The sequence below is a fragment of the Paroedura picta genome, chromosome 6 (assembly GCF_049243985.1).
Source record: "Paroedura picta isolate Pp20150507F chromosome 6, Ppicta_v3.0, whole genome shotgun sequence".
In the NCBI taxonomy this organism is placed as follows: Eukaryota; Metazoa; Chordata; class Lepidosauria; order Squamata; family Gekkonidae; genus Paroedura; species Paroedura picta.
In genome coordinates, this window is record NC_135374.1 from 58,416,925 (window position 1) to 58,444,329 (window position 27,405).

The following is a 27,405-nucleotide window of genomic DNA, read 5'->3' on the forward strand; positions in this document are numbered from 1 at the left end:
GTAAAGATTATTTTCCTAGCTCACCTCTCTGACTGTTGGCAATTCATGACTGTTAACAACATCTGGCAAAGTTGGACTGTCGCCCAGCATGACCCCCAATTTAGCATCATCACTGTCCTCTTCATGCTCATGGACATCAGAGGATACAGATTAAGATTTGCAGAAATGATGCAGGTAGCACTGTTTTGCTGGGGACAAGGGAAGAAGAATTAGTGGTTTTGATGTAACACTCCACTGTGATCAGGCAGCAAGTACCTCCCTGTGCAAAAGCATGCTACCTACATCATGTTGATTCCAGTGTGATCTCTAATTCACCCTTTTCTGCTGGTATGCTGGAAAGAAGCAATGAGAATGGATTAAGGCCTGCAAAAGTAAATAAATGCCATAACCTTTGATAGAGAAATGTCAGGAATTTTGCTCAGGAACTACTGCAAGTGACATAACATGGCCAGCGGCCATATTAAAAAACCTGAATACATGGAATTAGCTGCAGTTATAATTTAGGATTGTACAAGTGCACGGAAAAATCAATGGATTCTTAAAACTGTAGAAGAATTAGAGGACTATTAAGAGGCATAAAGGTAAAGGTATCCCCTGTGCAAGCACTGGGTCATGTCTGACCTTTGGGGTGACGCCATCTAGCATTTTCATGGCAGACTCAATACGGGGTGGTTTGCCAGTGCCTACCCCAGTCATTACAATTTACCTCCCAGCAAGCTGGGTACTCAATTTTACCGACCTTGGAAGGATGGAAGGCTGAATCAACCTTGAGCTGGCTGCTGGGATTGAACTCCCAGCCTCATGGGCAGAACTTTCAGACAACATTTCTGTTGCCTTACCACTCTGCGCCACAAGAGGCTCATTAAGAGGCATAACAAGAAGTAAATAGAAAACACTGACTGTGGACAGAATTTTGAACTGCATAAGCAAAACTGGCCCTTATAGAAGTGGAGGGGGCAGGAAGGGGAGGGGAAGCAGGTATATGTACACAGTGTGCTTCCCAACCATATTCTGTATGATCACACTACTTCGTGGGTTTCTCAAAGCCTGAAGAATGTTTCAGGGGTTTCTCAACAGGAAAAAAGTTGAGAAAAGCTGTTAGACATAGGGCCATTTTTTCTGTCCATGGTTTTGTAAGGTGCCTTGAACCATAGTTTGATGATCTGAATGAGAGTATATACATATTGTAATTAATAAAATATTATGCGATAGAAACAGCAAATTTTAAACTTAATGAATCTTAAAATTTCCTGCTTTTATATTCTACAGATTTCTTTTAAAAGATAAAGAAGTTATGACTCTGGTCTCCATTTGAATACTATCACAGGATATTCATGCTCCTATGTATATTGCGATGTTCAACTAGTCAAAGTTATAACTTTTTCTGGTAAGTTTATAGTACACAAAGGGAGAAGAAAAAAATCAAGTTTTAAACTGCTGTGACTGAGGCATTTTTGAAATGATTTATCTGCTTCTAACTCAAGAGATACCCCTCCCTGTTTCCAATTGTACCCATCATCCAGGTTTTATATTGAATATAACTGTGCACAGAAAATCCCTTGTGCAGCTATGAGCCCATAAAGGAAACCTTTCACCAGCAGTAACTGAGTATATATGACATCTCTTGCCTCTCTCACCCAACTAATCCCCCATACTAAGTTACTCTCTGATGGATGCATAATCTCAATTTAATCATAACAGAATCCATGGATTTTATCACAGAATGCCACGCATCAACCTAAACCTGCTCTCGTGGCCTTATAATATGCCTATATACAGAGAGATGACATGTGCAATAAATAATTTTAGTATACAAAAATATATATTAATGGAGTATTTATTCATAAAATATATGTAGGTATTATACGTAATAAAAGCTTTTGAGCAGTTACATACCTCCTGCATCCAGGATAATATCCACTCCAAGTCCTCCAGTTTCCTCCAAACAGCTTTCTGTCAGGTCATACTTTCCATTTGATTCATCTATAATACGAGCTAAAAGGGATAAGAATATTTCAACAGTATTTTAGGCAAAAAATGTAGCTTCTGTTCTTCAAACCAATCCAGAAACCAAGGACATAAGGAGAACATTTTCTTTTCTTCAACAACACTTATAATTGGTCAGTAAGATTGCAGGAAACAAGAAAGTTACCAAAGATTAGGCTGCAAGCTTATTGGCTACCCTGACATAAAATTTAGAATATTTTGAGCTTAATGTGAACTACCTAAAGTTAATCAAAATTCTTATAAAAACTGTAAGGCTGTTCCTTAAATACCTGTCAATGGTTGCCTGGCACCTTTTAAAATTAAAAACAAACAAAAGAACAAAAATGAAAAAAAACAGCAGACTGGTTAATTTATATGCATTGGACATCAAAGTTGAAAAAAAACTGAAAAAATCTCAAGTTTTGGGAGAGCAAACTGAATTTGAAAAGCTGACAATGCAAGATAAGCCACACTTCTTGTTTAGAATGTATAAACTTTTGCTTAAATATGAAACTGAGACAGATGAAGCAAAATCTTGTATGATAAAGTAGATGCAAAATCTTGGTTTTTACAGTAGAGATATGGGAACACATTATGGTGTAAATACATAAAATGAATGAAATGCCAATTATTGTGTGAAAATTGGTATGTTTATAGATGGCATCTGACACCTAAAGTTATCAGTAAAATATCTAAACAGAATGATGGTAAATGTTGGAAATGTCAAGATGCTATTGGATCTTTTTTCTATATGTGGTGGATTTGTAAATTGATTTAAAAAAATCCTGGATAAAAGTTAATGATAAATTGTAAACTATGTTTAGATGTAACTTTGCATTGGACCCCCCAAAAATGTTGTTAAGCATTAGATCCACAGGTATACCAAAACCGAGTGCTGAATTATTCTTCCATGTAAAAACAGCACCAAGACTCATAATTGCTTCTAGCTGGAAGCAGCAGCAGGCTCCTCACGTGGATCTATGGAGTACAAAACTTTGAGAACTAGCTGTAATGGCTAAACCAATGGACCTGGTCAACCATAGACCACTGGAAGGGTTCCAAAAGCATTGGGACAAATATCTGGAATATATGTAAACTTTTCTATTTCTGCAACCTTTCTGAACTTAATTGCAAAAATAAAAAAACCAAATGAAACAACCAGTTTTTTAAAAAAATACTCAAAATATCAAATATGGAACATATTAAACAAAAATCACAAGATCTAATTTCCAATTGAGCATGATAGAGAGGGTTATCAAATAGCTGAGCAGACTGCTCTTTGCTCATTTCACTTCTATGCCTGTCTCTCCAAGCCCACGCACCATAATTAACCATCACTCACATTGGGAAGTAGAAATGTCCCACACAGCGTCTCCAGTCCACCCTCTCCTCTGTGTAGCTAAGAGCAATGGTCATTAGCGAACTAGGGGTTTTGGAGACATTATGAATAATGGAGTGTGATGTCATCCACACATTCCATGTTGAAGGGCTGGCTAGTGTTGGAATGTGCAAGACCTATGGGAGGCATCGGAGGAGATGTGTATTTAGCATAGTTAGAATGATGTGTTTCAAATAATCTCCAGTGTCTTGATTGCCTCAACAGGAGACTTCCTGCAGCTTTGAGCATACTTCCTCATAGCTTGCCTCCAGAACAGACAGAATAGAGGAAGAAAAACAGACAGTTAGGACTCTCTCTCTTGCCTCTTTCTATACAAGGTTTATTTCTCTTCTTAATGGAATTATTTTATTATTTTAAGCCACTTTGTGCTACGTTCTCTCTGCAAATTTAAATTATGCCAACAGATAGGAGAAGGAACCCTATGGAAATCCCTTTGGGTTGCATCTGTGTTAACATGTGTCTGTAGAAAATCTCCTTCAACAGGATTAGAATCATAGAATCATAGAATCATAGAGTTGGAAGGGGCCATACAGGCCACCTAGTCCAACCCCCTGCTCAACGCAGGATCAGCCCAAAGCATCCTAAAGCATCCAAGAAAAGTGTGTATCCAACCTTTGCTTGAAGACTGCCAGTGAGGGGGAGCTCACCACCTCCTTAGGCAGCCTATTCCACTGCTGAACTACTCTGACTATGAAAATTTTTTTCCTGATATCTAGCCTATATCGTTGTACTTGAAGTTTAAACCCATTACTGCGTGTCCTCTCCTCTGCAGCCAACAGAAACAGCATCCTGCACTCCTCCAAATGACAACCTTTCAAATACTTAAAGAGGGCTATCATGTCCCCTCTCAACCTCCTTTTCTCCAGGCTGAACATTCCCAAGTCCCTCAATTGATCTTCATAGGGCTTGGTCCCTTGGTTTAGCATGCTGATTGATTTTAGCATGCTTAACAATCCAAATAAAACCTATGCCACATATAAATGATTAATTTTGGCTGGATCATGTCCATTACCTCTCTTTACTGCACAACTTATTATAATTTACAACAGCAGTATATATTCAAAATACTTTTAATATACAGCTTAACCATGATATAATATATAGCCTATGTCAGCCTTTGTTTACAGAAGGCAATCTTCTGGTTCAGCAAAATTACTCTGATTTTTTTAAAGTTCTGGCAAAAAGCAGCTTAGTAGAGATAAGCCACCAACTGTGGCTATAATTTGCCCTCTCAACGTCACTTTTCTGTAACAACATCTCTAGCAATCATCCTCAAAAGTCTTACCTCTCCTCCATGAAAAATAAAATCAGAGTCCAGTGGCACCTTTAAGACCAACAAAGATTTATTCAAGGCGTGAGCTGTGCTTGCACTCAAAAGCTCACACCTTGAATAAATCTTTGTTGGTCTTAAAGGTGCTACTGGACTCTGATTATATTGTGCTACTTCAGACCAACACGGCTACCCATTTGAATCTCTCCTCCATGGAAATCCAAGTAATTGTCAACTAATCAGAGCAATTCTGTACCATAAATCAAGAATTGCATTTCTAGAAAAGAGCATCATCTTAGCCTGGCTTTTATTTAGGGGTTTTTTTTTTGGGGGGGGGGGAGTTGACATTTATTTATTAGATTTACAGACTGCCACTCCCAGGAAACTGGCTTGCGGCAGTTCACAAAATAATATAAAACATAAAAACAAATCTCCCATAAAACACCCCAGTATTAACATCTGAAAACTAGCATAAAAATGGTGGTATACAATTCAGGATTAAAAAAAAAAAACTCCTCCCATGCTTTGGCCCTCTGGGATTGGTCCAGATAGTAACCAGTGGTTGATGGTTAAAAACCAGGGTGGCAGCTGGGGGCAGCCATCAACAGCTCTAATGCTGCGTCCAAACTCAGGGTGGGGGTGGGGGACTAGAAGGGAAGGAAGCTAAGCATCATGCTAAGTGCCCAATATTCCTAAATTATGTGTACAGGTTCTATGGAAAGGACCCCTGAGATAAAAGAGCAGTGTTGAATCTCCTGAGGGAACGGTTCTGGAGAAAGGACAATTCCTTCCGAGTTTATTTGCTTTATACTTGAGACTCAGCTCCAAAGTAGCTATTCTATACTTGATTTCTGATAAATAAACCTTTGTTGTTCATCTCCACCTGTGTCTTATCCGTCTAGTTCAGGCTTTCTCAGTCAGGTTTTCATGATGACCCTGGGTTTCTCAAATGGATGGGAGCTAATTCATTTTTATACATATATTTTTTAATGTGTTAAACCAGCCCACCCCCTTGGCCAATGATGGCCTGGAAGGGATGGGAGGGCAGGTACTCAGCTTGCTTCCCAATCATGTTCTGTACTATCGAACCACTTTTGGGTTTCTTGAAGCCTGAAGAATGTTTCAGGTGTTTCTCAGCTATAAAAAAGTTGAGTGTAAGCACTCGACACAGTTTACTAATTTAACATAATTAATTTTTGCTATATATTCCCAGTGTCATATTGGAAGTTCTTAGTTTGAGGAAGAGTGCTTGCACTTGAAAGCTCACATCTTGAATAAATCTTCATTGGTCTTAAAGGTGCAACCTGTTTGAGTTTGACATATCTCTGAAATGATAAGCTACATAATATACTGATTTGGCTATTAGACTAACAGGAATCACTTTAGACTTCATATGAAACATTTAATGCTTTTATTTGGGTCACTGTGTACCATGTTTAAAATCCACTGTGCCTACAAACCATTAGAAGATATTCTCTGCGATGCTATATAAGGTTATAAATATTTTATAATATTTTGTTCTAGTCTATAGGCCAACTGTTCATACATAAATTTCCTGTGAAAAATAATTTTTAAACTGGTTCTAAGCTAGGGAAATATCATTAGTTAGCAGTTCAGTTCCCCCCCCCCCCACCATGTAGGTTTTTTCATTTTTCACATTAGATGCCATAATTGCAATATATAGTTGCAAAACTACTACATATAATGCAGAAGCTGTCCAAGGAGGTAACTGCCATTTATTTTATGAGAAGTTTGCAAAACATAGTTTCAGAGTGAGGGGATAAATGAGGAAGTGTTGAGCTTATGAAGATAGGTTAGTCTAACATGGGGGAGGCATTCATTTACAAGGGCATGGCATGGAAATGCAATTGTCTAATAAAGATAAGCATTTAAAATAGGATATGTGTTTAAAAACAAACAAAAAAGGGAGAGACATCTGATACCACTGTACAAAAATAACACAAGAGGAGAAGTCTTAGGGAGATGAAAAAACTTTGCAACTGTTGCATTAATGAAAAGACCATTCTTAATTATGCCATCTGTGCAATTCTCCTCCTCCCCCAATTGTGTTACCTTCTGATTTTAGCACCTTATTTTCAGTGGATATTGCTGACTCTCAAGTTCTTTCATTCTGCAATCCAAGACCTACATTATCCAGCAAGAAGCATTGCTGCTAACCCCTTAACTCATCATGGGTGCCACTCTAATATTATGCTCACACAATAAATAATTGTGGACATGTTTATGGACTTTTCTTTCCTACCTCTACATTCTGACACAATGCTTCCAAATACCTTGGAGACTGTCTTGTTTGAACTGGATCTCAAAACCACTTACTTTTCTTAATTTCAGCCCTTGAGCTCACAATATTCAAATAAGCAAGCAGAATAAGGGAAGTGTTATAAGCTCTCACAGGTCAGCAGTACCTAGTTAGCAATAAGTAGTTAGTTATTCAGCCCAAATATTAACATTATAAAACTGGTGGCATCCCTAGTATTGTTATTTATTTTTTGGACGATTGACAGGAAAAACAAGGGCCATTCTGCACAACGGGCAATTTCACTAAGTCTGAGCGCTATTGAAAAGCACTGTAAGCAAAAGTGGCAGGTCTCGGTAACGCACACAGCCGGTTCAATCGAAAAAAAGGCTCTCCCACTAGCTCTGCTCTCGTAACATACAAGTTTCCAGTCTCACCGAAATTGAAACAAAGGAGGCGATATTTTTCCGTGCTTCCTCCCTCCCCTGGCCGTCAATCAAATAGAGCAGCCAATTAACTGTTGTGTTCGTGTTTCCCTTTTAAAACAGTTTTTTAAAAACATGAAAACACCAGTAGCAACGCATATTCGTTCATTCGGTGTATCAGAAAGACCTTTTTCGCTGGCTTAGGAGCTGGTGCTTACTCGTTTATACGCTCTGAAAGTAAAAAAAACAAACCCTTTCCCCCAGTGCTATTTCTGGCTGAAATTACGGGCAGTGTCAAACGGGGGGCTGTATAATTTTTGAAGCTTTACAGATAATTGCTTGTGGAGGGATTTCAGCCAAAGAAGCATCAATTATTCGTTGCTTTGGCCGGTTTAAGAAAAAAAATGGCTACCACGACACCGGAAGCTCGGGTGCGGGAGATTAGGGAGGGACATGCTTGCTACCGCTGTATTGAGAACACACATGTCTTTTTCGGATGTGTTGCAGGTTGTTCTCAAGAGTCTAGTGGTTTTTGTCAAATACAACAATTTTGTCAAATACAACAATGCGATTTTTGCAGGAGTGTTGGAGCAGTTTTGCAGATTGTGTACGACATTGTAAATAACAAAGAATAAATAGCATTACACAATGGTAACACTTCAGCAACATTAACGCTGTGCGGAATGGCCCCAAGTAAGCTGCCAATAAAGAAGGCAATAAAGAAACAAAAGCCATCTGCATTTTACAAAAGTGTACTTCTGATTAATGTGATAAGAATATGAACACAACAATGCTGAGCTCAAGTATGACATGCTTTGTCTTTTATTAAAGAATTAGGGATAACGCCCATTTATAAAAATGGGCAGAGGTAGGGCGTTCGGAGAAGTGGCCTCAGAGGGCGTTGGAGGGAGGAGGCGGGGTAGTAGTGGGCGGCAGATGTTGGGGGAAGGCGGGGAAGCAGCAGAGCGTGGGCTGGGGGGCGACGGGGAGGAAAAGGACGCATGCTCGGGATACCGGGCATGCGTGCATCAGCGAGGGGGTGGGGTGCTGGGGCCGCGGCAGCGCATCGGGCTCTGCAACCAGGCATGTGCGCGACTCCGCGCATGCCTAGTTCAGTTCAGGGCCATGGGAGCTGCCGGGCAGAGCTCGGCGGCTGGGGCCGTGGCAGGCAAAATGGAAGGGAAGGGCCAGGGATGCGGAGGACCAGGGTAAGGTGACTGTCGTGTTGGGGAGGCTGGATCGGTCGAGGAAAGGAGTGGTGGGGAAGGGCGGGGATGGGGGATGGGCGAGAGGCGGCGGCTGGTTGTCGGCGTGTCGGGGCGGAAAGCGATCTGGGGAGGGTGGAGGGGTGATCGGACGGCGGGCGGGAGGGTGAGTGTGCGTGTGTGTGTGCAGGAAGCATGGAAAGCGGCGGCGGGGTGGGAAGGGGTCTGGGGAGGGTGGGAGGGTGATTGGCGAGCGGGTGGGTGAGTGTGTGTGTGTGCTGGAAGCGTGGGAAGCGGCAGCAGGGCGTGGGGAGGGTGGGGAGGTTAGGGGCCGCCGGCCGGGTGCATGAGTGTGTGTGTGGGAGGGTGTTAAAAGGGAGGGGAGCAGTGGCAGGGCGGGAAGGGGTCTGGGGATGGAGGGGGGTAGTTGGTGTAGTGCGGGCGCGTAGTGTGGTCCAGGAGGAGGAAAGGAGCATGGACACCGCGTCTTCAATGCGGCATCCCGGCTCCTTTCCCCAGGGCAATGGGAAGGCAGGAGGACTGACCATAGACGAAGGCAGTGTGTCCTTCGGTGCGGCGAGTCCTCTGGCGGGCGAGGCCAGGGCAAGCGGCAACTGGGGAGGCACGCTTTGCGCGCCTCCCCAGTTGCCACTTGGCCCTTGAGTGGCACTTGGAGGGGCAAATCAAGATCCGCTGCGTGGCTCCTGATTCGCCCCTCCGAGTTTTTATCACGGACAAAGCCCGCCCTAACTCCTCCCCAATAGCCCTTAGGACTTTATTTTATCCGCTCCACAGGAGCGGTTAAAGATATTTCGTAAACTGAACATTTGTACATTTGGAATAAATGTTTGTATGGCAGGGATTTATGTGAGCTTTATAAAACTCTAAAGTTCATGCTTACACAATTCATGACACATACTAAACTGCATGCATCTCAGAAGGCATGCATTGCGGCCTGCAAATTGTTTGAATCCCTCCTCCATTTCCTCTCGGAACCAAGACTGGTCTAAAGACAGGAGGCTTGTGGAATAATCTAAACTGGCCTACTTAGAAATAAGCCCTGTGGCTGAACTGGATCTAGGAAAGTACAGACAGGACAGCAGTTGTATTGAACCTCAGAGAAGCAACCATGCTGGCTGATTTCATGTTGGCTTAGCGGGTAACAACTTTGTACAGGTCCACTATAGTCCAATTCCCCCTTCTCCTCCATAAAATAGAAGGAGAATTAATAGAAGTTGTAGTCTAAGTTAAAACTTTTTACCTAGTGAGATTTTGCTGTATGTAAACTTTAAGAAAATCTCAAAAAATGTATTCAGAGTTAGCTTTCTAGTACACTTTACTAGTGTCAAACAACATAACTCACCCAAAGGCAAAAGCTTCTCAAGATGCTGTTTGTCTTCAAGACTAAACACAGTAGAAATGACCTTGGCTCCTCTATGTTGTGCTAACTGAATAGCTATTGTACCAAATGGCTGCAAGAGAGAAAACAATTAAAAAAAAAACAAAACACTCCCAGTAGGTATACATATTGCCTGGTTCTAGGCCAAGGCTTGACTCCCCCTCCCACAAGCAAGTAGTAGACAGTGGGAAATATAGAGGGATCTTATTTGAAATAGCTGGGGAGATTGACAGGATAGTGGGCAGGACCATGGAGGAAGCAGGAGGAGGCAGCTGTAGCAAACAGACTGCAGCTACACCTCAGGCATTAGCTGATGACTTCATTGGCTGGCTAGTTGAAGGCTTTGATGGTTGAGAAAACCTCTGAGGACCCAACCAGTGAGGGAGTAGAGTGGCTGGAGGCAGCAGGAAGACAGGTGGGAAAGTGAACCCCAACATGAGCTTGGGAACAAGAGCCTTGAGGGTAGGCTTAGCCCACAGGAAAAACAGGGAAAGGTGTCTTCCAGCCCTAAGCCACAGGAAGAAGTGGAGAGGGATTGGCAGTGCCGCTGGACTAACTTTGTTTTCTTGACATTTCATCAAAACAATATTGCTGATACCTACACTTGCTCCATCCATTATAAGCACAGTTTTTTCAGGAGAGACATAAGAAAGGTAGTGTAGAGCTGTGTATGCACGAACACCATCACGAATGGTCCCCACTGCTTCAGGCCCAGAGACTTTTTCAGGTTTATGAACTGTTTCATAAGGGACAATGAGGGAAGGAAGAAAAATAATTGATTTTTATACCCTTTTTTACTCTACCCTAAGAAGTCTCAAACTGGCCTATAATAGCCTTCCGTTTCTCTTCCCAGAACAGTCCCCTTGTGAAGCAGGTGGAGCTTCTGAGAGAGTTCTGAGAGAAATGTGATTGGCTCAAGGTTAGCCAGCAGGCTGCACATGGACGAGTGGAAATCAAACTAGGTTCTCCAGATCAGACTCTACCACTCTTAACCACTACACCATGCTGGAAAGAGTAACATACATATTGGAACAAATTTTAAACCAACCTTTAAGCTTGCTTTAGCTATTTGCTATCACCAATTTTCTCAAATAACATTTAATTTGCTGTTTCTATAACAGCAATATCATGTCTATTACAAAAATAATAATTGGCAAGTTGTCCGCTGATGCCTTTCAAGAGGAAACTAAATAAAACGTTTTGAAATTTGCCAGCTTTCTTTAAGCCAGCATCTTTATTAGCAGATATTTATGTTCTTTCTTTAAAATTGTTTGATAGAAAATGTTCAGTTATTCTGTAGCATTTTTAAAAGATTGTGGAGATTGATCTTATAACCAGAAGTGACAGAACACTGCAAGAACCAGCAGAACAATCCAAGATATCAGAATAATAAAAATAATAAAAACAATTATATTTTACAGTCAAGCAGCTTCTTCTACAGCTATGGCAGAGTTCAAAAGATATATGCTGAGATACTGTATGATGTAGCATAATATGGCTTTGAATAATGGGAACCCCAAGACCAGTTTCATTGAGTTTTCAGAGCAATTATTCCAAACCAATTGAAGATTTGATGTAAAAAAACATATAGATGGAAAAATCTGATCCTGATCCTGATCAAATGAGATCCTGGCTTCATAGCAGCCAATTTTTGTTACTAAATAAAACCCCAAAAAGATTGTTAGTAAGATGGAGCAGGAAAACACACAGTATTCAAAAAACTAATTAAAGAGTACTCCATTTAAGACTTCAAACATCATAATGAATAATATATCCTTTCCACATCCACTGGTGCAGAGGCATAATTCAGTCAGTTAATTTGGGCACTCTGAATTCTAAACCAAGCCTGATTGTGTTTGTTGGGTGAGGATCAAATTTGTGCTGGCAAGTATTACACAGGCTTGTCTTTCCTGGAATGCTTTAAATAAATATTGCTGTCTTCATCTAGCCTTCCATTCCCCTCCCTTCCTCTTCTCTGCCACTTCAAGTTTCATCAAAATAAAAATCCTGCTGTGGAGTTCTCTGCAGAGTTACTCTAGTCTTAAATCCACTGAAATCAGATCTGTACAGGATTATATTGCAAATTGCTAGAAAACCTGCATCTTGACAGCATAGCAATGTGAATAAACTGAGGCACATTAATTTCCATAGGGTGTAGGGGACACACAAATATGTGTACAATTGATCTCAACATTGTTCTTTAATCATTTATTAAAGACCACACAACCAAGTTTCAGTATTATGACACCATTCACTAGGGCAGGATTAAATCAGGGTGTGTGGCTGGCAGACTTTTAAAGCAACATTTCAGCTTCCCAGGGTTTTGCTATCTGGCAGGAATTCCTATCAACTTTAAAGGTGGATGTAAATGCCTCTGTAAATGGACATTTTCCATTTTGAACATTCGGAAATAAAATGAACAAAGCATCCTTGTGTGAGGCTCATTTATACACACCAGTCATTACTTGACCCAATGTCAACTAGGCTCGTCATGTGCCTGCTGACTACAGGAAAACTCTCACCCACAACTCCCATTGTGCACAGGTACTCTGGTGGGAATACCTTCTAGCACTTCCAAGGGAAACCCAGAGGTGATGTGACATTGCTCCAGGAATCTCTGGAAATGGTATGTTTTATCACAGGATTTCTGGCAATTCCTAGAGAGGTTTCTCCTAGAACTGACATAACACCCTCACTCAATGGTATCCCCAATGTCTCTGACCCCCCTGGATTCCTACTCATAGCCAGCCACTGACTAGCAGCTCTATTGTCAACATGAAGAATATATACATATAATTGCCAGTATAAATGCCTATTTGCAGATTCTTATAAGCTATGTGCAAGGATTTACAATTAGGAGGAACTTTAAGCTCTTACCTAACAGCCCACACATACTTTAGGCTCTTGTTTTAATTATACATTATTTGCTTACATTCAAATTATGTAGAACAGCTCACAAAAATGCAAGTGTTTGAAGTCTACACATTTTGGGGCAGCTGCTCATAAATAGATAAATGCTCCAAAGTGAGAACTTTATGTGGAAGAACATTCATAAGCAAAGTCATACTTTCATTTTACTAACACTGGCTTTCTCCCCACTGATTTAAAAACGAGACTGTGATGCAGTTGAGTTTGCTGTTGGAAGCCCTCCTGGGTACCTCTTGGAACAGCAGAGTTTGCAGTAAAAGGGGAAAAACTGAAAATGACTTTTGATCCAGATTGAAACAAGTAAAACATTACTTCAGAATAAACACAACTGAATATAGAGAATAAACACAGTGTGGAAGAGACTGCAAATCATCACTTAGATTCCCTGATGTCAAACAATAGTTTAATGACCAAATTTGGGGTGGAGGGAACCTGACAATGGAATTCCAAATTCAACTCCCCCCAAGTAAAAAAAAAAAAAATTGAAGAACACAACCCCAACTTCAAGTAAGTGAAATATTGACATTATATAATGCTGACCTCCCTGTCTTCTGAACTTTTGGATTTGTCCAGTGGTCCCCCACTTTAGTATGTATATAATTCTTCCAAAAGTAAAGCCAAAACACCCTAGCAAAAAAGATGACAATTGAAAGAAACTGTAAAGCTCAAAGCAAGGGTGAACATTGCTTTAAAAACTGCTTGTTTGGGAAGATTCAGGCTCTATCAGCAAGAAGACAATGAAGCAAGAAGAGAAGTAAAAGAGATGAGTCAGCTCTTGTGGTTTCTCTAGACTAGTAATGCACTGCTGCTATTGTTCAGAAAAAGCTTGATCACACAGAATTTAAAACTTCTGTATGTGACTGTGTGGATCTGAGGGCACGTAGCCATTGTTAGTTACACACCAATCTCAATGTTTCAGCTTCTTAAATAGAATGGTTTTTAACTGTCAGTTAGGCCTTTATACCCAGAAAGCTGAATTGTTAATATGAGATACATACCCAAATAATGCTCATGAATGACAATAACTTCACACAAACCAGACTCTTCTGAATCCAGAGGCAAAATTCCTAAGAAAACAAAACTATACTGTTCAAGCCATATGGAACAAGTATGACATTTCCAAGCAGAATCATTAGCCAAACAAGTCACTATTGGCTTATGTCAATTTAATATAATGCAACTGCAAAGAGATAAAAGTTGGCAATATCAGCATACTTTGTCTAAGTATCCCTTCCGATTGTAGATAACATATGAGGTGAGAACTGTAACAATTCCTACCTTCTAATGAACATACATTTTACAGACCCATTCTGTAAATGCCCAGACCCATTCTGCTAAGAGACAAAACTTTTGAAAATTACAGATTAATGATTATGGAGCTAAATATTATTGAAACAACTACTTGCAAGTTTCTTAAAGGCGTACCATTGGACAACTACAGTTTACCCATTCTTATGCTATCTCCCTGATGGGACTGTATGAGTTATCTCTCAGGGCCGTTCTGCATTTGTCCAAAATAGCACAATGTTTACTAATTGAAATCGCTACAGTTTTGCCGTTATGCACAACGTCGTTGACAATCTGCAACACTCCTGAAACCGATCCACAAAAAGCGTTTTGTTGTAGCGCTTTCAGAGAAATCCCAAAAAGTGGATTCACCCTCCGGAAAGCGCTACACTCCTGCAACCAATCTGCAACACTAGCGGAAAAGTTCTGTGCATTACCATTGTTGCGGTTTCTGCAAAGTCCCTCCCCCTGGCTCTCTCCTCTGATCTTCCGACGAAGCGATCGCCATTTTTTTCCTTCGAGCAAGCGGAGATCAACGCACCGGCAAGCCTTCGTTTACCCAGCAAGGCTTCCCGGGCTGCAGTCCCTCTGTTTAAAGTCACCAAGCACAAGCAACACAGAGGCCCGTTTGCTGGTTTATTTTCCCTTTATTTTTCACACTATTTTCGGCCGAAAATTGTGCCCGTGAGGGGGGGGGATTTTTTTTTTCCACTCGGGGGGAGCGTGGCAACGATAAAACGGCAGCTCAAACACCACCTGCTAGCTGGATGGGTCTCTCCGTTGCAACCAATCAACGCAGATTGGTTGCAACGTGTTTTTTTTTTTTTTTTAACCTTCCTTAAAGGTAAAGGGGCTGTTTGGGAGCATGATAACAGCCGCCCATTGGCTGCTTGATGGCCAGGGGCGGGACACAGCTCAGCAATATCGCTTCCTGGCTAGCGATTTTTGCAGAGACCGGAACCCTGTGGGAAATGATAGAAACGCAACTGGATTCCACTACAAAGGCAGGTATGCATAACAACGAATTCCACTATTTAAAATGGTGATTTTTCGTTCCACAAACAATTTGCAACATGGATCCCAGTGCGGAATGGCCCTCAATGTCTCATCCAGGACTGTTCAACAGCGGTCATCCCACAAAAAGCCAGTTTGATGTAGTGGGTTAGAGTTTCTAATTCAAATCACCACTCTGTTTTTGAAGCTCTGGGTACACTGGTGTGGAATTATTACAAATAATTCTTGGAATATTTTGGAGGAGGAATAGCATACAAATGGAACAAATAAATAATCCAGTGTCAACAGCAACATTTTCATTAGCTGAAATGTTTTGTAAGCCCTCCAAAACACGGAATATTTGAGAATGAAAACGAAAATCCAATGTTGAGTGACCGCTTGCAAGAAAATTAACCAAAGTTTCTGATACAATTCTAAATGTCAATATTTTCATGAATTACATAACACAACAACACTTACCAACTACTTCATCATGTGGCTGAAAGAAGGATACTTTTTTTCCAACTTGGAGAAAACAGCACAAAGGAAAAACAAGTTTTAGTTGAAATAAATTGTTCTTTTTGAAAGAATCATACATACTAACAATGACTTACAATACAGTCTGCCAGCTTTGATTCTTAATCTCAAATAAACAGAAAGTGTTAGAGAGAGAGGGACAAAGCTAAGACATATGAAGACGAAAGAAGAAAAATATTGGCAAAATTCTCTGAGATGGAGCTCAGTTTACTCCCCCAATAGAAGGAAAGTAAATTAGGTGTGACCAGCAGCATGCATTCCTGTGAAGAATCACAAGGAAAGAGATGATCAGGCTTAACATCCTGTTTGAGTTGAGTGATCCATGCAGAAATCTCCTTATGCCCCAAGATTAGTCTATTCAATGCAGATCAAAATGTGCTTCAATTGAAAATAAGTGCTTACAAAGCAAACACCTCAAGTGACATGCAAAATGCAATGAAATCATAAGGTGCAGCGAAATACAAGATTCCCCCAAGGTCACTGATCCAGTGTGGTCTATGGAAAACAGTTCTCCAACAAAAAGCAATGCAGAGTACAATAAACCCATGTACCAGTCAGCCTAAGACAAAGGTAATCAGCTGTAACTGCACCCCAACCATAACCCAGAGAAAAAATTGCCAATCTTTCTTCCCATTTTCCAAGTTGTAGCAGTCTATAATATCCAGTAGCAAGACTGCAAACCTATGATTCACGGCCAAATAGATGTATGGTAGCCCATTAGGGGCTGTTTGGAACTATGAAAGAGTAGACTGGAAAATAAGAGGGGGAATTCTGTAAACCCAGGCAACACAAATAAGAGTATAGAAATGATCTGGCTGGGTATGCACACCATACAGTACAATGCATTTTGAAGTGAGGGTCTCAGACAGATAGTGAACTGCAAATACTACAAGCATTAAATTTTCTTCCAGCATCACAACAATATTAATTTAACTGTCATATCTTCACAAAGGATACCGCCATCCTCTTATAAAGTTGTACTTGTCAAGTAGAACTGATTTTTGTATACCTGTGTTTGCTTCTAAAGGTCATGTCCTTGCATGTTGGTAAAAGTAATTTTATTTTAAAATAATTACTCAAGTATATAAAGTGCACTTCCTGCTTAAGTTGCTGATTGTACTAGCTGTAATAAAAAGCCATAAAGAATAGAGAACCACAACACAAAGCATATTGAGAGCTTTTTCAATGTTCAAAGTAAAGAATGCTCCCAAAGCTAGAAATCTCATTTTATTTGCAGTTTCTAATGGTGGTAGTGGCAGCAGGGGGGGATTCTTTTTAGAGCTGGATTCTATGGCTAGGACAGCAGAAGCTTGCAAAAGCTGAGCTGCATTTATGGAAATTCACCAACTAGGAATGGGAGGGCAAGGGAAGCATGGAAGACGAATGCTCCTAATGGGGTATATTAGTATAATTACTGAAACCATTGCTCCTGCAGAGCACAGTGCAAGATCCAGCACACTTTTTTGCTGCTGGAATGAATATACAGGGCAGCTGTGACTTTCCACATTCTAATGTAATGCGACCAAGACACGTAAACCAGGATAGTGCTATGCAATGCAGAATGCAGCAGTCTTAATGACTTGAGAGAGATTATTGTTGAATTATTGTTGAATATTAAATTGCATACTTTATTTTGGTACAGGTTCTTATTGCTAAAAATGTTATATTTCTATGATTCTATGAATTTTGTTTTAGATTTGATAACCTATCTTGTGGGCTTTCTGGAGATTTGCTGGCAGTGCAGAACGGAAATGAACATGAATAGAAACCTAAAACTATATTCAAAAACAAGAGGAGAGATACTGCTCCATCACAATGGCATTGTCAAAAGGAGCTCCACCATACAGAATTAGAATTAGCTTTTTTGTCCAATGCAGCAGCATTTCTCAAGAATTACTGTTCTCTTAGGAACTTATGGTAACTATTTAGTTGTAAAGGAAAAGCTGTTTAGAGGCACAATGGTGTGTTCTCCTTGCATTTGATTACTGCCAGCAATTGACTCAAGCCTGCATGGACCAATTCTGGGCTCTGTTTCTTACATCATTGCATATTAAAAAATTGGCAGAGCATTGGGCATTTGATTTTATATATGATTCAATTTATACAGTTCAAATGATGCTTATTATTTATACTTTCAAAAATTGTAATAGCATTATGTTAATGTATACTCACTCTCCAGTACAACACCAGCAATTTCCCTCCCAACAGGTTGAAATTCCTTCTCCATCTTGATTTCTGATAAAAGCTAAGCCAATTAACAGTTAGGATGTCTGTTGCCAAGATCACTACACATACTGCATAAGTCAAACATGATATGGAAGGAGTAAATGCGGCTTGACTCAAATCAATCTATCAGAGCAAGATGATGGAAGGGGGTGAATGACATGACTCTGAAGATCCAATAACTTTGATAATATCAACTAGGGTGTGGTACAGAAGTTCAGTTCCTCACAATGGCTATGCTTTCCATGTAAAAGACACCATGAGGTTTCAGACAGCTGGCACAGAGTTGTCATGACACAGAAACCAGCTATGTAGGTCTTAGAATTTTTTGCTTTCATGCTCATTTTTTGATTTAATAGGTAAACCTTGATCACCAGATTTCAAGGAAGAGTGACTAGATTCATAAAATTAACTATATAACTAGTAGCCATTGAAAATGGCTAGACTGACTTGTTACGTGAAGCGGGGGAAACATAGGAGCTGAAAAAAAAGACTGGTCTTCTATTCAACTGAGACAACAGCAGTTTCCCACATCCTAATAAACAAGGAACAGAATCTTTATTTCCCTTACTATGTCCCTGTCCCTTTTCTGTTTCTTTTATAGTGATGTCCAGTGCACTCTATCCTTCTAAAACCACTGAAGTCAATTGGCTCATAAAAGTGTAATTCTGTGTAGGATTTCATTGTCTCACATATGCACTTTTATACTATATACAGGCAAATCTGCAACAAGATCACAGTCTTCAGTTTTCTCAAAATAAAGTAGTACCTTGGTATCAATCGAGGTGAGACCACAGGCTTTAACTTGCACTTTTACACAGTTGTCTTTCAAAACAGCAAGGTTATCCTAGAATGAAGTTATATGACATGCGTACTGAATAGCAAAGTACAGAGTATATAAACAGGAAGCAACAATAACCTGCTAACCTTTTTGTACAGGAAATTAAATATCTGACTGTAAGGCAAAATAAGTGTCAAAAACCATGTCCTGAGAAGGTTACAACAGTGCACAAGAGATTACAGAAATTCCTGCACTGAGTAAAGAGGGCATCCTGACTGATGCGTGTTTCTTCCAATTGATCTGAGGTAGAATTACAGCAATTCCCTATCCCAGATCTACTTTTCACCTTATGTACCTGAAAACTGCTTTTTTCTAATAGAATTTTATACACATTTTTAATACAACACCCAGTTCCACACTAATAAACTTTTGAGGATGTATGGTTGTCCCACCATCTATACTTGCTTTTGCTGGATTGTGGCCACAAAAAAATACTTTATGGTAGGAGAACCATAAAGTATCTGACAGATTGTACTGTTAACTTCACTTTTATGTATCTTGACCAACATGTTAAAATATTTCACAATTTCATTGGAACAGTTGTAATAACATTTTACTGTCAGGCAATTTGATACATCTTACTGCAATAGGTTCTGTAAGTTCATATCTCTTTACATCTAATATTGAGTAACAACATAGCATTACAGTCAAAGAGTCTAAATCAGCTTATGACAAAACATTTCAGCTTGTTCTGTAGGCAGGGCTCGGTTCTACTTGCTGACTACAATGGAAAGCTTCCACCCAGCAAAGATTTACAGCTATAGTTCATGACTTTAACATTATGAAACAATGCACAAAATAGAATACATGTACATCTCATTTCCCCTAAAGTCAGATTTTTTTTCTTTCTCTGATTTATGCTGTTAACTCAGAATTTCTCCACCAGGCCAACTCAAGATACTTTCTAATCTGAACAATTTTTACAAACTAATCTAGTTCTTCTTCTGTGCTATATACTAAGTAATTCCTGTTTTCAAACTCTTAAAACAGATTAAAAAACAGGTTCCCAACTTTGGAGAGCTTTATCTTAAGTCTATATGTTTATGATTACAGCATTAAAGCTTCAGCTCAAGAAATTGAAGAACTGATAACAAGTATGAAGAATAAGTCACCTGGCCCAGATGTCCTACCCATTTAGTATTATAAAGCTACAATGGATGTTCTGCAACCACCTCTATTGAGCCTGTTAAATCAACATCTACAGAATGGTAATAGTCAAAGTTCTTGTAATGATGCCAGAGTAATATTTATCTGTGAAAAGAACAGCTATACCTAATTCATACATCATAGATCAATATATTTGCTAAATGAAGACTACAGAATATTCACATGATTTCTTGCAGCAAGGCTAAACATCTTTAACAGCTTTTGCTATTAAAATAATTGAGCAGAGGCAGACTAGGTGCAGCTTGTCCGGCCTTCACTTCCGTTCCGTGTGTATCCTGATTGGCCCGTGGACTGGTCGCACCCATCCCCACCAACCCAGTGAGGGGCACTCTGGAGCAATCGTTGCCAGTGTGCCCCTGACTGCTGCCGGAGTTCCTCCCCACACCCCGAAAAGGCCCACTGAGCCTGGGAGATGCTGTGGCAGGCAGCCCTCCCAGCCACAAGCTAGTGCGGGCAGTGGGGCTGCCTGCCGTGGCATCTCCAAGCCTTAAGAGCTTTTTGGGGCTTCACCATACCTTGGAGACGTGGCGGCAGCCTTTTCTGGTAACTGCAGCCAGGAGGGCTGCCTGTTGCCGCCTCTCCAAGAATTGCCAGGTCATTTCAGGGTGGGGTGGGGGGGACAGAGCCCCCCCCAAAGGCTCGGGGAACCTGGGAGACGCCACTGTAGGCCTTTCCCACTTTCTCCTCTTTTTTCTATTTCTTTCTATATCTCTCCTTTTCTGTCTTTCTCCTTCTTTCTGTCCCTCTCACTCCGTTTCTATATCTCTTTTTATCACTTTTTCTTTTACTCTATCTCTATTTTTCTCTTTCTTTCTCTCCCTCTTTCTATCTCTTTCCTTCTCTCTGTCTTTCTCTCCCTCTCTTTCTGTCTATATTTGTCACTCTGTTCTTTCTATCTCTTTCTTACTTTCTTTTGATTTACCTATATTTCAAATTAAACGCCAGAATAGCACCCAGTATGTAGGTGCAAACTTAAATGGACTTCGAGGAATGGTAGAGGACAGGAAGGCCTGGAGGATCATTGTCCATGGGGTCGGGTTGGGTCGGACACAACTTCGCACCTAACAACAACAACAATAGACACATAGACTCTTGATGCCTCCCTTTCTATGGAGGCTTAAGTCACTACTATAGCTCACCAGGTATTATACAATCTCCACCAGGTAAAGCTACTAGCCTTTTCAAGGAAACTATCATTCCACGCTATGAAAAGTTAAACAGGGTCCTCCTTTCTAAATCTTGTTTAATTTTCTGCCTAATGATAGATAAAACTGATCAAACTAGTTTTATTAAGTGTTGTTACTAACAGATAACACCAATTTTGAATTATGCTGAAAATATAGAAAAATGGCCTTAATGCCGGTAGCAGGTATTTGAAATAACACAGTAGAACTTGTTTTTTCATTCAACAAAAAGCAATTCCTTGAATATAAGAAAAGCAATTCACAATTGACCAAAAGCAAATCTACAAGGGAATACAATTTTATCAGTATGCATTATATTTGGTATAGGTATGAGGCAGGGTTGTCTTCTACCATTCTTTTTGGCATCAACATTGAACTTCTTAAAGAACTGATAAGATATAACCCAAATATAACAGGGAGTAAATATGTGGAAAGTGATTTAAAAACTAGCTTGTATGCTGCTGATATTCTTCTATCACTCAAAATTCTGATAATGAGATTCATAGAAGAATATAGTATCTGGATATAAGATTAGTAAAAAGAAAATGAACTTCGTTATCGTATATAAAATAGAAATATGCATTAAAATGTACAAAGGTTTTTCAAAATTAACTGATCTTGAGTGGCCTCAATTTGCTGTACAAAATGTCTGAATAAGAACGGGTCCTTCCCTGTATTTGTATCATTGACCCCCCCTCCCCGGGAGGGAGCTTACCATCACCCCCAGTTTATATATGACTGACATAGATGGGAACAGATGCAATGAGGAGAAATGGGCCTAAGATTGTGTGATCGCCATCTTGCTTTTTTTTTGCTGTTTTATCTGATAGATTATATTTTATAGGGATTTCATGTTTTTACTATGTTGTAAGCCACCACAAGCCAGCTTGTCTGAGAGTGGCAGAGTGAAAATCTAATAAATAAAATTAAAGTTTTAATGTAAAGCAGTGGTCCCCAACCTTTTTATCACCGGGGACCACTCAATGCCGGGGACCACTCACCAGGGACCACTCAACGCCTTTTACTGAGGCCCGGGGGGGGTAGTTTACTCCTCTACTCTCAACCACTGCCCTAACGCTCTCTGATCGCTATGGTAATGTTTAAACATCCCTTCAAAAAAAGATACAGACACGCCACAACAATGAACATAAGGAACATTTTATTTTCATGGAAATTTTAACTCATGACAATGACAAATCAATGGGAACCCTGAGCTTGTTTCTCTGCAACGAGATAGTCCCATCTGGGAGTGATGGGAGACAATGACACCCGAAGTGTTTTGTAAAGGGCCGGGGGGGGGGGGGGGGATGAAGTAAAGGGCCGGGGGGGGGGGAGAAGGCGTCCTTCGGGGCCCACCTCCAATTAGTCGAAGGACCACATGTGGTCCACGGCCCACAGGTTGGGGATCGCTAATGTACATAACCACTTATCTATCATTAGGCAGAAAATTAAACAAGATTTAGAAAGGAGGACCCTGTTTAACTTTTCATAGCGTGGGATGATAGTCTCCTTGAAAAGGCTAGTAGCTTTGCCTGGTGGAGAGTGTATAATACCTGGTGGGCTATAGTAGTGACTTAAGCCTCCATATAAAGGGAGGCATCAAGACTCACACCCAAGTTTCCTGACAGCGTGCAAAGTTGTTAACTGCACACAGCCAAAACTGGGACAATGTGCTTTCTCAACGGGTCCTTTCTTCCCCAGCCAGAGGACATCCATCTTTGTAGGGTTAAGCCTCAGGTGACTCTGTTGGAGCTACAAAGTCACCACCTTCAGGCATCTGGCCAAAGACTTTGGGTGTGTGTGCTCAATCAGCTGCCCATCAACCGAGTTGGAAGACAGCTGCATATTGGTGACATCCCAGCCCATACCTCCAGACCACCTATGCAAGACGATGCATAAAGATATTAAATAACATTGGAGACAGAATCACACGCTAAGACACCCCAGATGGGAGTGACTAGTGGCACGATTTCTCTTTACCATTGGCTACCCTCTGTCCCCAACCATTGAGAACGAAGGTAAGCCAATGTAAGGCTAATCCTGTACCCCCACGTCAGCAAGAAGGTGAGCCAAGAGATCACGATCAACAATGTCAAATGGCCATGGTTCTGAAATGTTAATCTTAGACAAATATAATGTATAAAGGACTGTAAATGATCCAAGATGTTTATTATTGTGGCATTTGCCAAAAAATGTTCAGAAAGTACAGAAATAAATGGCTGTAGTAAAATGTTAGCACAAAAGTGGGAAAAATGGAGATTTTAAATATTAAATCTTGGATAAAGTTTGAGAAATTATCAAATTATCTAAGCTAAAATAATTGGTTAAGATAAGATATAAAAAGGTTAAGAGGACCTATTATTGGGAGAGCTGGAAGCTTGTTTTGATTTTTGGAATGATAAACTACAATTATATTTTGGTACACTTGATTGTGTATATTTCTTTAAAGACATAATGTACCTAATAGAATGCCGCAAATAAGATATTTCAGAAGTGTTGGCTGAGCACTGAGTAGTGATTCTGATATTTCTAGAACAAAGTTTGAGTTCTGTGGCACCTTTAATATCTTTGCAGGTCTTAAAATGCCACTGGACTCAAACATAGTTCTAGTGCTTCAGACCAACATGGCTACCCACTTGAAGCTATCTGGTATTTCTATCAACTAAATTCCTTAAAGTAGTTAGGGATAAACTTTAATGTTTAGTGAGTATGACTACAATGTATTTTGTTGGGTCTTAAAGGTGCCATGGGACTCAAACTTTGTTCATGAATTTTCAACTAGATTTATGTCCAGAGAAGGGTTCCTAGAAAAGCACCATAACTCACCTTCTCTAAGAAGACAAATTTTGTTTCTTCTGCAGATGAAGTCTGCTGCCAATATAAGCCTTTCATAGCTACCTTAAAATATAGAGAAAATGAAATAAAGTTAAGTTTGTGAACACATTGCATAACAAAGGTTTCATATATCTATTAATTGAGAAGAAATGTAAGGGAAGGCAATATAATGTACTGTTGCTAAATAACATAGAACATAGCTTTATATGTCACTACTACTGGTATAGCACTGAATCAAAGAAAGTAGATATTTAAAACCTGTGGTTCTACCATAACAATATAAATTCTGCTAAGAAATCTAATTATTTAACAATTGCAAAACAACAAATAGTGATGCAACCTATTTTTTTTTATGGATAAAGTATGATTCACTAGCACATACTGAGATCAATCGGGCCCTTTTTTGAGTAGATGTCTTTATGCTTGCAAGTTGTCTGAAGCTTAACCCTTTAAAGATGGAGGTCCCGTGGCAGAAAAGGTCCGTGTGAGGAACCACGCCTACCCAACCTGGATGGAATATGGCTCTCAGTGGCGCACTCTGCCAGGAACCGGAGGGTGGTTCATGATGGCTCCCTCTCTATGGAGGTTCAGATTATGATGGTAGCGCAGCTGGTATTTTACTACCTTCACCAAGCCAAACTACTGGCAACCTACTTGATCACTGGCTATCTTCAAGCAAAGGCTGGATACACACTTTTCTTGGATGCTTTAGGATGGTTAGGGCTGATCCTGCGTTGAGCAGGGGGTTGGACTAGATGGCCTGTATGACCCCTTCCAACTCTATGATTCTATGATTCTCTCCCAGAACACCTAGCCACAGTGATTCACATGATGGTCACCTCTAGACTGGACTTCTGCAACTCACTCTATGCTGGCCTGTCCTTATCCTTGATCCGGAAACTTTTTGCAGCCAATCAGTCAGCATCCTATGTTGGTCCAAGCTGACTATAGGGATAGATACTGGCAGGACTGAAGAAAAGAGGCAGGATTAAAGAAAAATGAGAAAGAGATCTTGTGGGTAGGGCTATGGTGAAGAAAAAGAATGAAGAGTTTGGAGATAGCTAGTCCCTTAGGCTGTTTCTGCAATATGGTTCTGATTTGCATTTTTTAAGGGTTGACTTTTTTGTCCATTTCTGCACTAAAATCTGTTTCTTCGGGTCAGACCAAAATTGCACCCTCACTTGCCCTACAGCAAAGAAATCCACAGAAAACACAATCCTACACAAAAGATTGCTTTTTAAATATTTAGGAACAGTGAATAGCAGGGACCATCTGGGTGACAGCTGCTGCTAGGAACAATGACAGCGAGTGGCCTGCAACACTGCCTATAGCCTCTGCTTTGTGAGGGCATAGGAGAAGAGCCATGGCATGGCTAGCAGGGAGAGTGGAGAAGTAGGCTGGACTGACTCTGGCCACCATCCTCCCAGCATGCTGAGGTCAGAAGAGCCTCAGGTGTGCTGGTGGCCAGGGCCAAAAAGCACTCATGAGGCAGCCCAAGAGAGCGCAGTGCATCTGCCTCCTGGAACGCGGTGGGAAGGACAGAAGGCAACTGGGAAAGTTGTAGAAATAGGGGTTTACCAAGGAGAGAGAAAATAGTATGGGGAAGCGCACCCCCCCCCCTCAAGCCCTTGCAGGTTCCCTATTGCGCAACCGGACATGGCCCATAGTTTTCCTGGTGAATGCTGCCAGGGAAAGGAAGGAGGGAAAACTAAGCACAGGTAGATAAAGGTAAGATGGATGCTGAGTGGGAGAGAAGAAAGCAGGAAAGGGGGGGGGGGGCTTTCAGGGAAGGGAATGTGGAAATGGGAATGAGATGTGCCCCACAAGTACTTGTGTGTCCTTTGCTTTATATATGGTCAACAAGTGTTGACTGAAGTCATCTGGCATTTCATTGGTCTGTTTGAACAGCAAGTATACACACTAGATCAGACATTCTCAATGGGGGCCATATGGTCCCCTGGGGGGCCTTCACACATTTGAAGAGGACCACAGACTTAAAAATTTGAGGAGATCCCAAAGGGTTTATGGGGGCCCCTGGTAACTTAACTGATGAAATATCCTTTTTGTCACATTTGACATCATTAATTACTAGAAAGTTCAACCTTTGTCAAGGGAAAGGAAAAGAAATAACGTAATCTGATCCTTTGTGTGTGCTTGAATTAATGCATTCAAGGAGGGGAAATGAACATACATGCTTCTCTTGCTCAAATGTTCTAAGCTTTAATTTCACACAGTCTTTTAAACAGTTTTTTCAGTATGTCAGAATGTTCAAGTTTTCTTAGTATTCTATAATAAATTATTTTCTGTCTGTTTGTGCTGTATCCTTGCGCGAGAGGGGGCCCTGAAACCTGAGAAAAGCTCCTAAAGGGGCCATGGTCCAAAAAAGGTTGAGAATGGCAGCTCTAGATCAGGGGTAGTCAACCTATGGTCCTCCAGATGTTCATGGACTACAATTCCCATGATCCCCTGCCAGCGTTTGCTGGCAGGGGGTCATGGGAATTGTAGTCCATGAACATCTGGAGGACCACAGATTGACTACCCCTGCTCTAGATGATTCAAATGAGTAGCCGTGTTGGTCTGAAGTAGCACAATAAAATCAGAGTCCAGTAGCACCTTTAAGACCAACAAAGAGTTATTCAGGGCGTGAGCTTTCGAGTGCAAGGATCCTTCGTCAGACTATGATCTTCTTACATAACAAGGAATATATAGCAAAAATCAGTTCTGTTACATCAGTAGATGTAACAGAACTGATTTTTGCTATATATTCCTTGTCATGTAAGACGATCATAGTCTGATGAGGGGTCCTTGCACTCGAAAGGTTACGCCCTGAATAAATCTTTGTTGGTCTTAAAGGTGCTACTGGACTCTGATTTTATAGCTCTAGATGATGTTTCAGTACCTTCCTTAGAAAATGGTTAAGATGACAAAAAACCAAAAGAAGTCCCCATCAGGTGCACACCCTGTTCTTTCAATATTAACTTATTCAAAAAGTGCAGTGAGGGCACTGTGTTTTCTCATCCACTGTCACATGCTGCACATCCTAAAAATTCAGTTTACACTAACCTCCCACCAGGTTTCTCATCTTCATGACAGTGGAGATCTTTAGACTGTTCTCTTATCTTCACTCTCCTCCTCAATTTCATTCTTAAATCCTCACTAATGATCTACATCCGTTGTCCTCTTTCCTCGGTTTATCTCCCATGTACACAAGTGACACAAACATAGGATTACACGCAGAGCTGCAAGCAGGTGAGATATCAGGTGTGACAGCTAGGATTTACTAGCCTTTTGTACAAAGAGGCAGCTCTTGATATGGATTGGTACAAAACAGCATTCGGAAATGCATAAATGTTCGCGAACAAGATAAGGCCCCTTTTTATTCAGAACACTTTATAGCAGGGTCGCATCATTCCTGACACAGGGCGCAATGGCCGCTACATCATCATACACTGAGACCTGCATATTCGCC

The 27,405-nt window shown here is 40.6% G+C and overlaps 1 protein-coding gene and 1 long non-coding RNA gene across 6 annotated transcripts in view; one reads left to right on the forward strand and one right to left on the reverse strand.

Moving 5' to 3' along the window:
- Positions 1 to 19,923, forward strand: part of LOC143839913 (uncharacterized) — a 34,465-nt gene extending 14,542 nt beyond the window's left edge. Inside the window, exons 2-3 of the long non-coding RNA XR_013231934.1 lie at positions 1,270 to 1,387; positions 19,804 to 19,923. This is a non-coding gene — a long non-coding RNA (uncharacterized LOC143839913). The remainder of the gene's footprint in view (positions 1 to 1,269; positions 1,388 to 19,803) is intronic.
- Positions 1 to 27,405, reverse strand: part of CRYZL1 (crystallin zeta like 1) — a 36,383-nt gene that overhangs the window by 8,105 nt on the left and 873 nt on the right. For 4 of the 5 annotated variants that reach the window (XM_077342627.1, XM_077342628.1, XM_077342624.1 and 1 more), the window contains exons 2-9: positions 23,928 to 23,999; positions 18,679 to 18,756; positions 17,859 to 17,931; positions 15,630 to 15,674; positions 13,868 to 13,936; positions 10,544 to 10,677; positions 9,906 to 10,014; positions 1,897 to 1,995 (exon numbers count right to left, since the gene is read on the reverse strand). In XM_077342627.1, the coding sequence (XP_077198742.1) occupies positions 1,897 to 1,995; positions 9,906 to 10,014; positions 10,544 to 10,677; positions 13,868 to 13,936; positions 15,630 to 15,674; positions 17,859 to 17,931; positions 18,679 to 18,756; positions 23,928 to 23,993 (673 nt within the window). In that variant the 5' untranslated portion in view covers positions 23,994 to 23,999. Of the gene's footprint in view, positions 1 to 1,896; positions 1,996 to 9,905; positions 10,015 to 10,543; positions 10,678 to 13,867; positions 13,937 to 15,629; positions 15,675 to 17,858; positions 17,932 to 18,678; positions 18,757 to 23,927; positions 24,000 to 26,999; positions 27,176 to 27,405 lie in introns of all 5 variants that reach the window. The other variant, XM_077342625.1, reaches the window with a different exon arrangement.